Source organism: Austrofundulus limnaeus, unplaced genomic scaffold, assembly GCF_001266775.1.
Source record: "Austrofundulus limnaeus strain Quisiro unplaced genomic scaffold, Austrofundulus_limnaeus-1.0 Scaffold237, whole genome shotgun sequence".
In the NCBI taxonomy this organism is placed as follows: domain Eukaryota; kingdom Metazoa; phylum Chordata; class Actinopteri; order Cyprinodontiformes; family Rivulidae; genus Austrofundulus; species Austrofundulus limnaeus.
In genome coordinates this window covers 309,677-310,989 of record NW_013952639.1, presented here as the reverse complement: position 1 = coordinate 310,989, position 1,313 = coordinate 309,677, and the positions used below count along the sequence as shown (strand labels likewise).

At 44.0% G+C, this 1,313-nt stretch overlaps 1 protein-coding gene across 1 annotated transcript in view; it reads left to right on the top strand.

Annotated features, from left to right (window-relative positions):
- Positions 1–1,246, top strand: part of LOC106525672 (synaptotagmin-14) — a 12,111-nt gene extending 10,865 nt beyond the window's left edge. The window contains exon 8 of the mRNA XM_014019978.1: positions 751–1,246. Coding sequence (XP_013875432.1) covers positions 751–1,067 — 317 coding nt within the window. The 3' untranslated portion in view covers positions 1,068–1,246. The remainder of the gene's footprint in view (positions 1–750) is intronic.
- The last annotated feature ends 67 nt before the right edge of the window (positions 1,247–1,313 follow it).

Here is a 1,313-nt window from a genome sequence, read left to right as displayed (position 1 = left end):
AACAAGCTGCAATGAAAACAAGTAAAAATGAAATTAAAGTAAAAACTTTAGACTTGATAACTTTGTTAAAAAATTAAGAAGTAAAAAGTAGGCTGAAAAATAATTACTCAAGTAAAGTACAGTAACAAAGTATGTGTACTTAGTTACTTTACAACTCTGAGCATAATACACGATTTGACCCGTTACGTCACAACTCTGAGCATAATACACGATTTGACCCGTTACGTCACATAATTGCCATTTTATCTTTTGAACTTGCCTCAGCTAAAGTGAAACAGGAAGTGAGATCAAAGGGGAACTCTTCGAGAAAGAAAACTGTTTTTTATTTATTGAAACAATATTATTTGAACTCTGAAGCTCTCATCTTTTTATGATAGATTAAAATAATTTAAAGAAACATCAGATTCTTCTCTAGTCTGTTGTTAGCCATAGTAGCAATGCTCTGTTCACATTCAAACATCCCCCCTGTGACATCACTTCCTGTTACTGAACATACAAATATCTCAATAACTGTTCATCTCAGTGGCGTGAAATCTTTTTTACAACACTTTATCAGTGTTATCTTTCCAAAAATACATTAATATTAAATACAAAAATTTGACACTTTAATGCAAGACATGTTTTTGGACAAGATTTTCCTCCAGCATCGATGTTTCGACATGATCGCGTCTCGACTTTAAACATTTGGTGCAGTACTCAGGTTTAACCACTTGGTGGCACTGCCTCACTTCTCTCCCTGCCTCCTTCCAGACACCTACGTGAAGCTCACCATGCTGGACTCCAAGGGCAAAGAGATGTCCAAGCACAAGACGGCCGTGTGCCGCGGCCAGCCCAGCCCCACCTACAAGGAGACGTTCGTCTTCCAGGTGGCGCTCTTCCAGCTGTCGGAGGTGTCGCTGGTGCTGTCGGTGTTCTGCCGGCGGAGCAGCCTGAAGCCCAGGGAGAGGCTGGGCTGGGTCTCCCTGGGCCACGACAGCACCGGCGAGGAGCAGCAGACCCACTGGGCGGAGATGAGGGAGGCGGAGGGCCAGCAGGTCTGCCACTGGCACACGCTCACCGACACATAAGAGACGGCTCGTCCAAGAACCCACCTGCAAAACAAAAACAAAGGAGCTTTCTCCCCTGGATGCACCTCAGGAGATGTGTGTTCACATTTCTTGTGCGTGCGTGAGGACCAGCTTTGGTTCCTGGCAGTGGCGTCACTAGGCCTATTTTAGGGGGGCTGGAGCCCCCCTAAAATGTTTTAAAGCCCCCCTAAACTATTTTGGTGTTTACAAAAATTCAATATGATGTGGTCAGAATAAACAACCATT